We start from the raw sequence: 13,205 nt of genomic DNA on the forward strand, positions 1-13,205 counted from the left end.
GCTCTTTGTTGCTCTATCATAAATTGATATATAATTGCACAATTTTCACACCCTCATCAATCCAAATCATAAAAATAATGGACACAAAATGATAACAGTACGCCCCGAATAGCTGTAGAGTTCAAGGACACTAAGATATTTTCAACTTTTTCTTAAGAGTCAACCCAAACATACATTCCGCAGTCTCTGATAGCTCTATAAATTGAACGGGCCAGATTATATAATACCCATGCAAGTCTTGCTGGATATATTTATCCAGCAAGACTTGCATGGGTAGGAGAAATTTATCACACCGGGGAGAGGACAACATTTTTTTTTTCTACCAGAGAATAGTCCACCAATCCGCACTGGGTGGTGGACTACAGCCTTAACCCTTTCTAATTCCGGTACGAGACCCATGCCCTGTAGTGGGCCGTTAATGGTTCTATACGATAGCTTTTTTAAGAATTGGTGCGTGAGTGAAAATGATATCCAAATAATCAGCGAATAGACGGGGGTAAAATTCTATTCTCTGTTCAGTGCTTAGGTAGGTGGTAAATAATTTTATCCCTTTAAGGGATATAATTTTTGTCCATACCAGCCGTGCTGTCATCTGCTACCGGGTGCCAGGTGTGGGATTTACAACGCATTTTTACTTATTCGAAAGTAAACGTACTTTCGATACCATATAATATATTACATACGATTTAAATAGTATCGAAAAAGCGCCATCTAGTGTTCCAGTATTGTAACTAGATCGCGGTCCTTGGATACCATTGTTATATATGATAGACATACGATTTATATATATACATATATATTATCTTTTTATTATTTTAACGACGGTGGGTCTTTAGGTGCTGGAATGGCGACCCCGCACCTGTAAACGCAACGTGGGTCGCCCCCAACGAGGTCGAACGATGTCATCAAGCGAGTCGCTGGGAACTCCCTACAAAAGACAGTTGACGTCGATTGGTTGAGATGATGGTGATAATGATGATCTTTTTATTCCACTACAAGTAAGCCCTTGACGGCAATCTCACCTGGTGGTAAGTGATGATGCAGTCTAAGATGGTAGCGGGCTAACCTGTTAATCGGTTTCTACGCGACATCGCACCGGAACATTAAATCGCTTAGCGGCACGTCTTTGTTGTTATATGGTATCGAAAGAGCGACATCTAGTGTTCCAGTATTGTAACTTGATTTAACTTTCACGCGATCGTATAAGTAAACGAAGGTAGTAAATCTTAACACTTGGCACTCTGAAGACAACGGTGGTATACCTATTCGATGGTGCAGATGAGATCGTCTCCCTCGAGTTTCTGACCGTTTGTGATGGCCACGGATTTGACGGTGCCAGCCATTGGCGCTTGGACAATCATCTCCATCTTCATCGCAGACAGTACCGCTATGGGTTGCCCCTTGTCCACGTGGTCGCCCTCCTTGACCTTGATGGTCAGGACTGTTCCGGGCATCGGAGCCCCAACTTGGTTCTTGTCGCCCTTCACTGCCTTAGGGTGGATCTTCATTTCCTGAAAGCAACAAAAGTTATTTATTTATTATTGTCATCATAGTGAAAAGATTTAAAGACCGTAGTCCACAACGCTGGCCAAATGCGGATTGGTAGAGTTCACATGTGTTTATACAACGATTATATGAAAACCGAAATATTACTTTAAAGACTTATCTGTGAGACCGAATCACATGCAGTATTAAAATGAAGTGACTCCTGTCACTTTATCACGACACACGAAGAAGACACGTACCTAGTGTCTTCTTCTACGTGTCACTTTAGTAGGTACTATGCGCGTGTTGGTCTTTGCTCTTCAGTAGGGTTGTCAGTAATTTTCAATTAGTTTGTATGGAAAAATAACTATGTTTCTTTTGATTTCAATATTTTTACAGGGTTTTACAGGGTGTTTCAACAGTAAAGTGGTAACGGTGGTAAGTGATGGTGCAGTCTAAGATGATAGCGGGCTAACCTGTTAGGGAGTATGGTAGTCATACCCCTAATCGGTATCTACGCGACATAGCATCGGAACTAAATCGCTTAGCGGAACGGTCGCAGTCGGTAGGGTGGTAACTAGAACGGCCAGACCAGACCAGAAAAATTCAGAAATAATAAATTCCCAAATTTTCCCTTCCGGGAATCGAACCTGAACCTCAAACTTAAAACCACAGCAGTTACCGCTGCGCCAGGGAGGTCGCTAATCTTGCTTTTAATGCTCACCTTGCTAGCTTGTTCATCTCTGATGAACACAGATCTCAGTTGTCCGTTCAGCTCAAAGAACACCTCTCTTTCACCGGCAGCCGTCATCTCCTCAGAGATGGCCAAAGTCTTGATGTCTAACGTTTTGCCTCGCTCGATCTTCACTTCGATTGTTTCGCCAACCTGTAGAAAAAAAAATAACATTTTAATCGTTTAATGCCACGAAATAGCCATAGAAACATTAATAACAAGACACTAGACATGTACACCAAGTATAGACAGTTGATATATTTTTTTTTTATGTTTAAAAAAAACCTACTTGGATGATAATTTTTTTACCAACTAAAAAGTATATACACATTTTTTTATTGCTTGCGTTTATTAATTGGTTAGCGTTAAAATACGCAAGTCGATAATGTCTGACTGATTATGTTTTTTGTTTTTAGTGTTTTAGGGAATTCCTGGATTGTTTAGGTCCACAGATGAAATCAGTAGGAAGCGCTCCTATTAGAGCGGAATAGCAGATACAGAAAAACTTTTATGGGCTTTCGTCAAAACCTTTAATCCGACTCATTATCCACTAGCTACCGAAAAATTATGATCTAGGTATTGAATTTTCTCCAGAAGTTAAGATATTCAGGTGATAACTTACGGAAGGTCCAACGAGGAAGGTCTTAGTGTCTAGATGCTTGACGGGTCCATACTTGTCCCGGATGCGGAAGAAGTCGTTCGCCACTTGAGGATACATTGCAGCCGACATCACATCCTGGTCTGTAACCTAATAATAAAAATAACAATAAATATACTACGACAATACACACATCGCCATCTAGCCCCAAAGTAAGCGTAGCTTGTGTTAAGGGTACTAAGATGACGGATGAATACTTTTATGAATAACATACATAAAATACTTATAATATACAATATAAACACTGAAAAAAACATTCATGTTCATCACACAAACATTTTCCAGTTGTGGGAATCGAACCAATAGCCTTGGACTCAGAAAGCAGGGTCGCTGCCCACTGCGCCAATTTTTAAAGGTGTCCCATAACCTGCAGGCTATTGACGTCTGACTGCTGGGCACAGACCCCTCTATTATAGGTGCTACGGTTAAAAAAAAAGACCCACCACCCTGCCTCAATGCGGGTTGGTGTGCTAAAGAAGGTACTAAATTAAAAGATATAACCCACGGTAATACACACAGAATTTTTGTTTTACAACTTTTTTCTGAGATGAATACTTTGAGATACAACTGTACCAAAAAAAATACGCAATGACAACCATAACATCAGGTGCATTTTCATTTGAGGTTAATTAGTGTCACCGACTATATATTAGGCTACTTCACAGAAATAAGAAGATACACACATGCATTGTGTCAAAAAACGGTCAAAACGCCCCGCGCACATCTCACTCCACGCCCGCGGAATGTTGCTAGCTCACAAACTTTTCCCATTTTCCTCATTTTATGGTAAACATTGAGAACATTAGATAACTGACACTAACTGCTAAATGGAATAAAGTGTTTAACCACCTGTTCGAAAAACACTACTAAAGTGGAGTGGTTTTTGATGGTTCAACATTAGTAGTGTACATTTCTTTATGTTTTAAATTATGTGGGATAATTATAAATGAGGTACTATGTCGACGCAGTATAATAGTATTCGTAATAATGAAAAACTTTTGTTACCGAACTTCTTCCTTATGTTAATACTTCAAAAGAAATAACCAAAAATACGCAGTGAGCAGTGGCGTGCACAGAGAGGATGCACAGGGTATGCAGACAGTGGCGTGCATTGCATATATGCAAATAAGCAGTGCATACCCTACCCTCAGGATCTTACAGAGCCTTCAGATAGGACCAATGAAGTTTTGTAACTAAAATGTTGTGCTAAAAACCTTTGCATACCCTGGGTCCAAGGGCTATGCACGCCGCTGTATGCAGATAATATAAAATGAAGAAAATCTCCAATTCGATTTATAAATACTTAAGGGTAGGCTTTTTATAACTCTCACAACGCCTATACTTAAGTTTTTTATAACTCTTACTGGAGATTTTCTTCATTTTATATCATCTGTACTACTTTTTTCTTTGGTGTACAATAAGAATGTATTCATTCATTCATTCATTCATCTGCATACCTTCTATGCACGTCACTGGCAGTGAGTGCCTTAACACTTACACTTATCCTGCAATAGGAGAGTCTTGTATCTAGTAGTGAGTTGGTTAATAAGCCAACGAGGTGATGAAGAGTGGTTATATATTTATTGAGGGGATGCCATTGCCAGACGGGTGATCTCTGTAAGGACCATTCCACCCTATTCCCCATGTTTGAGACACAGGTTAACTGGTGCCCCCCCATGAAACCTACCTCTCTTTTGTGAACCTCACGATATCCTCTATAGAGAGGTTTGTTTGCTTATATAATATTGCCTATATTGCGTTGAATTACTCGAATTTGTGGTTACCTCTGGATAGTTTTCTTTGATGTCTTGTTTCAGCTTGTCGAAGTCTAGGGGTGCAAGTTCTTGTCCAGGCCTGCCTTCAATTCTGGGCATGTCTTTTAGTATCTTTGATCTGAAATAACAGCATTAAAAAATTGTTGGAAAATCCAAAACTGCACGCCTCATTCTCATTTAATTTATTAAATAATAATTAAACTACATCTAATTATAACGTGAAAATTAATAGGCATCTATTCCTCAAAATACTGAAGCCTATAAAAAAAAACCGCTCGCTCGTTATCGTGACCACAATATACGGGATCCGCACATACAAACACACGGACGTCCAAGACAGAACAATTTCTTAATTAGTTTAAATAATAAAAAGAGATTTAAAAATATCATGAGTTTTAAAAATAGTGTTTTTTCTCAACATTTGTCTATTTATATTCACTTATAAAAGCAATAAAGAATAAAAAAAATGACATTTTAAGTTGGAGAATCACTCGGTGTGCGTAAACTGACTTTCCGCTTCCGCTTCGCTTATGAGGCGTGCAAAATATCATTTACTAATAAATATATTTAAAAAGCATAACTAGACACATATAGGATATTGTAGGCATCAATCATAGCAATTTTTCTAGCATATACAAATTAATTTAATAATGCACCACGTGACTTTAACGTTAATAGCCGTATATTATTATCCCAAGGTCACGAATATACTATACGATATAAATGCTTGGGTGTAAATTATTGCTCTAACCAGGTTGCTTCTTCAATAGTTGTAAGTGACAATGTGAGATGGTGATAACAAAAAAAAAAGTTTGTTGTGGGATTATTAGACCAGGGCGCGTTTGGAACCCTCGTACCTTTAGTTTTAAGTTGACGAATTTAGTTATCGCCATCAACTCACTTCTATGTTATATTTTACATGTAATGTACGCATCGAAAGTGCCATATATGTGCCTATTAGAATAAAGAAATATTTAACTTTTCTTTTAAAGTCGCCCTCTTAATTTATAAAGAAATTCCATTAAAAACATGTAGAGTTTATTAAGCTATCAGTGTGTTTTCAATTAACTAGTATTATATTATTACGAAAGAATTAAACTGCCCAAAAATACCAAAAGATTTATCCAGTTACCTGAGCGGTTCTGGGAATCCTCCATAAGGTATACCGATGGCACCTTGGAAGAACTCCACAACGGATTTGGGGAAGGACAGTTCCTCGGCTCTAGCTTCAATATCTGCAGCGGTGAGTTTGTTCTGTACCATGAACTGTGCGAAATCACCGACGACCTTGGACGATGGGGTTACTTTGATTATGTCCCCAAGCAGAAGGTTCGCTTCTCTGTAAGAAAAATAAGCGAGCCGCGAATTTAGGTTGTGATCCCTCTGTACCAGGAATTATGGTCGATGATTAAAAATAAATATATTACGACAATACACATGTCGCCATCTAGCCCCAAAGTAAGCGTAGCTTGTGTTATGGGTATTAAGATAGCTGATGAATATTTTTATGAATATAATACACATAAATACTTATAGTATACAGATAAACACCCGGACACTGAAAAACATTTATGTTAATCACACAAGCATTTTCCAGTGGTGGGAATGGCTGCCCACTGCGCCAGACGGCCATCCAATTATGATTTAAACTTTTTAATTGATTAATGATTTAAACTTGTCCAAGAGAGACTATTCTAATAAGCTAAAAGAGGCGATTACCTCGAAGGTAAGCTGCGGCTTTCCTTTCGGCAGGCCCGAGTTCGATGCCAGGAATGCCGCGTTTTTAATTGAATCAGTTAAATATCACTTGCTTTAACAGTGAAGGAAAACATCGTGAGCAAACGTAACATGCTCCAAAATGTTCTTAAAGTGTAGCCAGCGTGGTGCGGCTACGACTCGAACCCTTCTCATTCTAAAAGAGGGAACCGTGCCTTGTAGTAGTCGTAGGATTGAATGAAGAAAGTCTATATGAGACACAATGTGTATCGCCAAAGCAAAATGGATCTAATATCACTCACTTTAAAGTCGAAAATTCTGTACTGACTTGTAAGGATTGTAGGTCAATTTGATCTTTAATCCAGTGTTATTAATATCCATTTTACTCTGTTGTTCAAGTATACTATTGAGAGCGAGCAAATCTTTGTTATCGAGGTTTTGAAAGTCAACTACAAAAGGATTTCTTTAAACTCAGCCCTGTTAAATCTTAAGATATTTTTTAGATATTCTAATCAGTCACCTATATGCCTTCTTTACTTCCTCGAACTGGCTGCCGAGTCCTAACGAGAAGGCTTGGAACTGTAGGTTCGTATATTGACCTCCGGGTATCTCGTTGAGGTAAACATCAGCGTTGCCGGACTTCATTGTGGCGGTGCATTCGAACGGGCCGTATAAAGTGCGAGCCTGTTCCCAGTATGCTGAGTATTCGGATACCGTTTGTAGTGGAATTCCTGAAGAAACAGGTTAGGTTATTCATGAGAAAATAGACAATTATTCCGCCTAGAGTGCTTCAAATGTTTGTTACAAAAGAACAGGCTTTACTTTACTTTTTTTTCTATTTATAACACAATGGATCGTTGTGTACATTACAACAATGCATGTTTTAATAAATTATTGACTAAAAAATTCACACATCTTGATGTGTATTTGTTTTGATACATATTCAGTGATAACCACAGACCCATAATGCCAGTCTCAGTGATAAATTACAGTTAGAAAACATAAAAATTTGCAACTATGGAGAGCTGTTGCGTAATTCTGGTCTAGTAAGACAGTTACTCTACGATCTCGCCTTGAAGAAATATACCCAATATCATGTACAAGAGTACAATAATTATAATATTGCAATACTATTATTAGTCTCTTGTACATTATATTGAAGACAATAATAATAATGTGTGGACATGATAGTGAGATGATGGCAATAACTACATTTGTAAACTTTCAACTAAAGCTGCGAGAGCTACAAACCTATCTAAGAAGAAGCATAAAAAAAACTACGTCGGGTGTTATTTTTGCTAACAACATCTCACATTGTCATTTAAATCAAGAGGCTAAAGCAAATCCTTTAAACATTGAACTATTTAAGAGACATCTCCAACATGTCAATCGTGACAATTCATTACTTTGAACGAATTACCTAAGTAGCAAATAAAGAAGCATTAAAATCATATTTCTATCTTAAACGAGGCGTAATCAAACTAAACTTACCGGTATCAAGAGGAGTGCCTTGCAGCGAGGCAACCAATGCTCCCATACTCGGCTGGCTGGTCATTCCGGACATCGAGTCTACGGCCACGTCCACCACGTCCGCACCCGCTTCCGCGCACGCCAGCATTGACGCCACGCCCGCGCCCGATGTATCGTGAGTGTGCACGTGGATAGGTACAGATGGATGCTTGTCCCGGATTGCAGTTATAAGTAGCCTGGACACAGAATCTTCGATGAATAAACTAAATAGACTGGTGGTATGCGTATTTTATAACTGCTATACCTTTAATACATTAACCCGCTATCATTTTAAACTCACATTGGGCTAACTAGATGTGGAATAAAAAAAAAAGGACCCGCGTTGTGGGAATATAAGGAGCACAAATTAAAAAGTCTTTAAAACGTTGTTATGATATAGCTCGTATAGAGATATCTAAATTAGCAACATATCTTGTGTCACATTGGGAAAAATTCACTCATATAATCAGATTTTTATAACGCAACCAATTATTAACAATAAATTATTATTATTATTATTAACCAAAGAAGTTAAACTTCTTAAACCTCACAACGCAAGTCGCAACCTTGATTTGAGTCTTGAATTTAGTTAATTCCACCTTTTAGAAATTCAGTTAAAAACGTTATAGTCCAATAAGCCATTAACGTTTATTAATTTATGTACACATTATATAACAATAATTAATGTATACAGTAAATAAATTTGTCTAATGTACACTTTTTCTATATACAACGTGTAAATGAAAACCGTAATTACTTCACAGGCTTTAGAACCATTATGTACTCTGAGACTTATCTGTGAAACCGAAAACCTTCGAGTAAACCATTTCAATAGTTTTAACTGAAATAAATCAGATACAGTCCTAACATCACATGCAGAATTAAAATCATGTCACTTTATTAGGTAAGCGTCGCGTAGCGTAGGTACTATGCATGTGTCGGCTTTTTATCTTCAATAGGGTTGTCATAAATAAACACTTAAAATGTTTTGAATTAGTTTGTATGTAAAAATAAATATGCTTCTTTTTATTTAATACTTTTACAGGGTGATTCCTTACGAAATATACTTATGCATATTATTTCGTAATTCGCTTGACTGCAATCACACCTGATGGTAAGAGATGATGCAGCCTAGGATAGGACGCGCTTGCCTATGAGATCCCACTTACACTTCACTCGTGTTTTATACAACACATTACAGTGTAATACTCACTTGGCCGCCTGTGGCTTCAACAGACCAGCCATGTCCTTGATAGCTAGAACGTGCGTTCCACCCTTCACCAACTCGTCGGCAAGATTCAAGTAATATTTGAGGTCGTATTTCTTCTTGTTGGGATCCGATACGTCCCCTGTATATGAAATGGCAGCTTCCACCACGCCACCGGCTTTACCCGCCGCGTCCATACCGAGGATTAAGTTCGGCAGGTAGTTTAGCGAGTCGAAAACTCTGAACACGTCCATGCCGGATTTAACCTAAAAAGGAGGAGATATTTGAAGATCCACTACATATTTTGATATTACTTTGAGTCAAACTTATGATTAATATTTTCGAACTGGAATGTTGGACCATTTCAATTTTATTTTGCAATGCGTACGAAGTAGAAATGTTTTTGAATGGTGTGCGCAAATCCCTTGATTTTTAAGCGTATTTTACCCATTTTTACCAAGATTTATCATTTCTTCAATTTAAACTATCCTGAGTTTTCTCTTTGTGTAGCCGTCTAAAAGAACCAAAGGTATAAAAAAAGATAACTTTTGATTAAGTTATAAAAGCATTTTTTTTATATTACGTAATACCACTTGAGTATATCAAATTAGAAAAGTCTAGATGACTGAACATAAAGCACTAAAGCCATCTTACCGCCATTTCACAGAATTTAAAGACGACATTGTCAGGATAGTTGGTGTAGCCGACAGCGTTTGCTCCTCGCAGCAACATTTGGAAAGGTACGTTGGGAATCAGTCTGCGCATATCTTCCAACCTCTCCCAAGGACATTCGTGGAGGAACCTAAAACAGTAGAACCCGCGCTATTAAAGAATAGATTTATAAAAGACATAGCACGACATGGCGTTAACAATATTAACGTAAACTTTTAACTATACCTGCGTGTCATATTTACAAATTACCACCAATTCAACAAAACTTTTAAAGCATTTTTAAAACATTGAAAACAGCCTTTAAGCATAAATATTTTAGGATTAATAATGACTCAGGAAATTATACACATTTAAACATTATACGCTAAGAGGGCAGATGATATAAAATGAAAAGAATCTTGAGTATAACCTAAATTAGTGATATCTGCATATCGTCTGTGAAAGGTGCAGAACTCCTTTGTGGGGTTGAATATTCGCTTTTACAACATGATTCCTAGGGTAATTTTGGACATACCAATGCATATATTTAAAAAAGGTGTAAAAACACAACTAATACAGCGAGGTTACTTTACATCTGATGAATTTCTTAATGACAAGGTAGATTGGAAGCAGCCGGCTTCGCTCTCATCTCCCGCAAGATAAATGATTTTAAATGTTGATGTTAGAACAGAGCAACTAATGATTTTCTTGCCGGCTCTTCTCGGTAGAATCTGCTTTCCGAACCGGTGGTAGAGTAACTACAAACAGACAATACTTGACGTTTCAAAACTGCACAAACAAGGCCTACTTAAAATAAATGAATTTGGTTTTTTTTTAATTTTATGATTTAAACAATTCTTAAGGATAGGCATAATACGAGGTAATAAAAGTTTTGATAACCCGTACAGGAGTTTTTGTCCCTTTTATAGCATCTGCCCGAGGTTTTGCCGCAAAATTTGAAGTAATCTACCAATTCATGACCTAGAAACTTACCTAAGAGCAACATCGAAGGTAGCTCCACCCCAGTTCTCCAAAGAGTACAAATTGCTGAAGTTATGTGCCACGTAAGGAGATACGCCCAATAGATCGTGTGTCCTCACGCGAGTCGCCAACAGAGACTGGTGGGCATCCCTGTATGTTGTGTCCATGAGCAGAAGCCCTTTATTCTCTCGAACCGCTTTCGCGAAGGCTTCTGGACCACCTTCTTTGAGGATTTCCTTGAAGCCCTTCGGTGGCTTGACAGCTGTTGGGGGTAGCAGGTTCATGAAATGTAGAAATCAACTCTAATAAATCGTTTTCTTTTCAACTGTCAATTTTTTCAAATTACCCACACTTATTTTAGTTTTTTTTAAGCAATTAAAATATCACGATGTTGTCCTTGACCGTCCTTTTGCGATCATCATCATCATATCGACCCATTATTACAGGGCACAGGTCTCCTCCCACAATAAGAAGGGTTAAGGCCGTAGTTCACCGCGCTGGCCCAGTGCGGACTGGTGGACTTCAGATGCTTTTGAGAACATCATTATGGAGAACTCTCAGGCATGCAGGTTGGCTCACGATGTTTTCCTTCACCGTTGAAAGTGATACTTTAATTACTTAAAATACACTTAGAAATGTTAGAGAGGTTCTTGCTGGGATTCGAACTCGGCCCCCCGATAGTCAAGCCGAAGTTCTAACCACTGGGCTATTACTGCTTCAATTCAAGGACAACATCGTTAGAAAACATGCATGCCTGAGAGTTCTCAAAGTTTACCAAGTCTACAAATCTGCACAGATGTGGACTATACCCTTATTCTGTGAGGAGACCCGTGTGCTGTAATGGGTCGGTAATAGGTTGATAATAATGATTTTAGTGCAAGTTCTGAAGATAAAATCAGCTGTAAATAAACATTGCTTTAATAAAAAGTTTTAAGGACCTTTCGTCTTAAAAAGCTAAATTAATAATAAAATTTAATTTAACATATTGCTACTGTATAAATGTACGAAAAAGTAAATAATAATGTTAACGACATTTAGTTAACATATGTTAAATAAATATTTTTTTTTTTACCAGCGTAAACCAATTTGCACTAGATATTTGTTGCAGACATGAGATTCCTTTTATTTGATTTATGCGTCTCCTTGAAATTGATGAAATAAAACAAATACGAAAGTAAAATGTTTATGTTTGTATGAACAATTAAATGTACTTCGCTATACAGAAGTTTCAGGATAAGTTTGAAGAAATGAACCAAATAAAATGCTATGTTTCGTTTAATCATAGATAAACTTTTGTTACACTACACACAAAAAAACCCAATCATGCAAAACGTAAATCATCAAAGATTCAAATCCTTAGATATGTTCTAATTCAAAAAGCGAAACATCAAAACTATTTTCAATACAAAATGTGTATAAAAGAATAAATAAATTTGGCATTATAAAAACAGAATTTAAGAAAAGTAAAAAAACGTAATTTAATTATCCCCGGAAAGATCGATTATAAGCTAGTTACGCGTCGGGACGCTAAAAGCCGCTCTGACCCGCCACAAAAGATATTTAGCGTCATAATTCAAAATCCAAACTCCCTTTAGTCAAATAGGCCTAAAGTATCACAGCAAAATATAGCACAGACAAAATATCTAAAGATTTCAATCTTTGGACCATATTATCAAACACAATGTATTAGGAACAAACGTCTTACCTGTATTTTCACCTGTCATTTCCTGTCTTTTTATGGCCTCAGGTGAAAGGTCTGTGAAAATAATGATTAGTAAAAAAAAAAATGTGGCAAGTGCAAATGTTAATGGGAGGTGCCACGCAAATTAAAATAGCGGAAATTTCACGGATTATCATTTATCCGTAACGAAAAAGATTTAATTAAAGTCCCTTCAAAGTGTTAGTTTAAAAGACGCACACAATTAATGGACACTTATGAAAGTAAAAGACATAAAAGGGATCATCCAAAAATTACGCCATTTCATGTTTCGCGTGATAAGCTTCTGCGCAGATCGACATCGTAGATCGAGCAATGTTTGCTCCAGCTCATTCTTGCAAATCACCGTAATCCTTTTGACATATGTATTTCGAAAATGGTATACCTTATGATGAAATAAATACTTTGTACTATTTACATCTCTGGTTGACTACGTACGATAAATCATCTTTATAGACCGACAAAATGCGAGAGCTTTTTTGCAAATCATCCTACTCCTTTTTACATATTTTGTAAATGGTATACAAAAATGGTATACTTTTTGATGAAATAAATTCTTTGTACTATTTGCATTTCTGTTTGACTACGTACGATAAATCATCTTCATAGACTCAATTACGGTTACGTTAATAGTCTTTAACAATTAAATCGTCGCTGTAATATTCGTTGTGAGGTCACAAACTAACGTGTGTCAAGTTTTCTTGATCTCTTATGACGTAATTATTAGACAATCCCTAACCACATATTTCCAAGATGTCCCACAACATTTTTGT

General features: G+C 37.2%; 1 protein-coding gene across 3 annotated transcripts in view; it reads right to left on the minus strand.

Annotated features, from left to right (window-relative positions):
• Nucleotides 1–1,110: 1,110 nt before the first annotated feature.
• Nucleotides 1,111–13,205, minus strand: part of LOC120631801 (pyruvate carboxylase, mitochondrial) — a 50,282-nt gene continuing 38,187 nt past the window's right edge. Inside the window, exons 14-24 of one of the 3 annotated variants that reach the window (XM_039901482.1) lie at nucleotides 12,421–12,471; nucleotides 10,728–10,977; nucleotides 9,738–9,885; nucleotides 9,090–9,349; nucleotides 7,859–8,073; nucleotides 6,888–7,098; nucleotides 5,784–5,990; nucleotides 4,661–4,769; nucleotides 2,841–2,966; nucleotides 2,210–2,371; nucleotides 1,111–1,511 (exon numbers count right to left, since the gene is read on the minus strand). In XM_039901482.1, the coding sequence (XP_039757416.1) occupies nucleotides 1,263–1,511; nucleotides 2,210–2,371; nucleotides 2,841–2,966; nucleotides 4,661–4,769; nucleotides 5,784–5,990; nucleotides 6,888–7,098; nucleotides 7,859–8,073; nucleotides 9,090–9,349; nucleotides 9,738–9,885; nucleotides 10,728–10,977; nucleotides 12,421–12,471 (1,988 nt within the window). In that variant the 3' untranslated portion in view covers nucleotides 1,111–1,262. The remainder of the gene's footprint in view (nucleotides 1,512–2,209; nucleotides 2,372–2,840; nucleotides 2,967–4,660; nucleotides 4,770–5,783; nucleotides 5,991–6,887; nucleotides 7,099–7,858; nucleotides 8,074–9,089; nucleotides 9,350–9,737; nucleotides 9,886–10,727; nucleotides 10,978–12,420; nucleotides 12,472–13,205) is intronic. The other 2 variants (XM_039901481.1, XM_039901483.1) reach the window with 2 other exon arrangements.

The sequence above is a fragment of the Pararge aegeria genome, chromosome 18 (assembly GCF_905163445.1).
Source record: "Pararge aegeria chromosome 18, ilParAegt1.1, whole genome shotgun sequence".
NCBI classification, from domain to species: domain Eukaryota; kingdom Metazoa; phylum Arthropoda; class Insecta; order Lepidoptera; family Nymphalidae; genus Pararge; species Pararge aegeria.